At 54.1% G+C, this 1,659-nt stretch overlaps 1 protein-coding gene across 1 annotated transcript in view; it reads right to left on the bottom strand.

Moving 5' to 3' along the window:
* Nucleotides 1–799, bottom strand: part of IZUMO1 (izumo sperm-oocyte fusion 1) — a 6,356-nt gene extending 5,557 nt beyond the window's left edge. The window contains 1 exon segment of the mRNA XM_032793064.1: nucleotides 721–799. Coding sequence (XP_032648955.1) covers nucleotides 721–799 — 79 coding nt within the window.
* Nucleotides 800–1,659: the final 860 nt, after the last annotated feature.

Here is a 1,659-nt window from a genome sequence, read left to right as displayed (position 1 = left end):
CCCCCCCCCGAGCCAGCTAGTCCTTGCCCCGAGGCCGGGTGGGCTCCGGTGCCCCTAGAGGGGAAGGTCTGAACCCAGCCATGACCCAAGTGCTTGTCTGGATCCCTCGATCTAGTGGTTCTCAGCCAGGGGGCCGCGTTTCCCGGGCGTCCGCCAAGGTCTTCCCTGGGGTCCCTCAGCCCATCCCGAGGTCCACCTGGTTTTAGAGCAGGGGACAGGAAAAGCGCCAGCGAAGTCCGTGCGAACTAACATTTCGTGCAGACAGGGAGTGGTGCCGACGGCTCCGTGTACCGTCCCCGGGGGAGGTAAGTTCAGGATTTCTGTCCCACTGGGTTTGTTTGATAAACATATGGTCGAGAGGCGGCAGTTTTTCAGTAACACTGCGGCTGGGGCACGGGTGTATTTTTAGATCTGATTTTGGAAGCAGCTCGTTTGTGAGCGAGGCGAATCTTGGGGGTACCCAAGACAGATCGGCCTCCTGAAAGGGCTACAATCGTCTGGAAAGGTTGAGAGCCCCCGGCTCCATCCTCTCTGTGGATTCCTTCCTTTGCTCCCTCTTCCCATCCCGCCCCCGCCCCTCCTTTTCCCAGCCCCACACCCGGCCCCTCTGGAGCGCCAAGCCCTCCGCAGCTGGGATGGGCTGGAGGGCTCAGTGGGGGACACCGGGAGACCTCAGCCCCTGCCCCATCCCAGGTTTCGGTGGGTGCATGAGAACAGCACCCGGCTTGCTGTTCCTGTCCCCTGCGTGGAGATTCCGGGGAGACTGGCTCGTCTTTCGTGGGGTGACCATTTCCCCCATGGCACGGTGAGTCCGAGCGAGTCTGGGGCCGTCCCGGCTGTATCGGTTTCATAGTGAGACGTGTGAGTCTGACTGGGTGTGGGAGGGACACTCCCCTCCCCGGGGAGAGAACCCAGAGGTCCTGGCTCCCAGCCCCCCGCTCTAACCATTAGACACCACTCCCCTCCCAGAGCTGGGGAGAGAACCCAGAAGCCCTGGCTCCCAGCCCCCCTCCCCGCCAACTACTAGCCTGCACTCCCCTCCCAGAGCCCGGGCTAGGACTCCTGGGTGCCATAAATGGGGTGATGGGGGGTCAGATCCAGAAGCCCCCAACACACGATTCAGGGCTGGCTGCTCGGGGTGAGTTGGGTATCGACTCCAGATGGGTGCGGAGCGAAGGATGAAGGAGAAATGGAAGGAGGGCTTGCCTGGGCAATGATCGTGTGAATGAGAGAAAGAACCAACGAGGAAATGAGGAAAGACGTGAAACTCTGAAAAGGAAGAAAGAAGGGTTGTAAAAGGAGAAATGAAAGAATTAAAAAATAGGGAAGAGAATGAATAAATTAATTAGCACAAAAAGATGATTAAAACTGAGAGGAAAGATTGAGAGGGAAATTGACATGGAAAACAGCTACGAATGAATGACTGAAAAAGCGAAAATAAGATGAAAAGTGAGAATGAATCAAAAATGTAAAGTATGAAAATGGCAAATGAAAAAATAAATTAGCTAATGGATGGAGAGAGAGAATGTGTTAGAAAAGCAAAGAATGGGAAAAAGAGAGCAGGAAGAATAGAAAAGAATTAATGAAAAAGAAAATGGATGAGTGAAAAAGAGAGAGAGAATCAAAACTAGAAAAGAGAGAATGAATGAAAGAAAAAAG

The sequence above is a fragment of the Chelonoidis abingdonii genome, chromosome 11 (genome assembly GCF_003597395.2).
Source record: "Chelonoidis abingdonii isolate Lonesome George chromosome 11, CheloAbing_2.0, whole genome shotgun sequence".
In the NCBI taxonomy this organism is placed as follows: Eukaryota; Metazoa; Chordata; order Testudines; family Testudinidae; genus Chelonoidis; species Chelonoidis abingdonii.
Note: the sequence above shows the minus strand (reverse complement) of the source record. Positions and strands in the feature narration are given on the sequence as shown.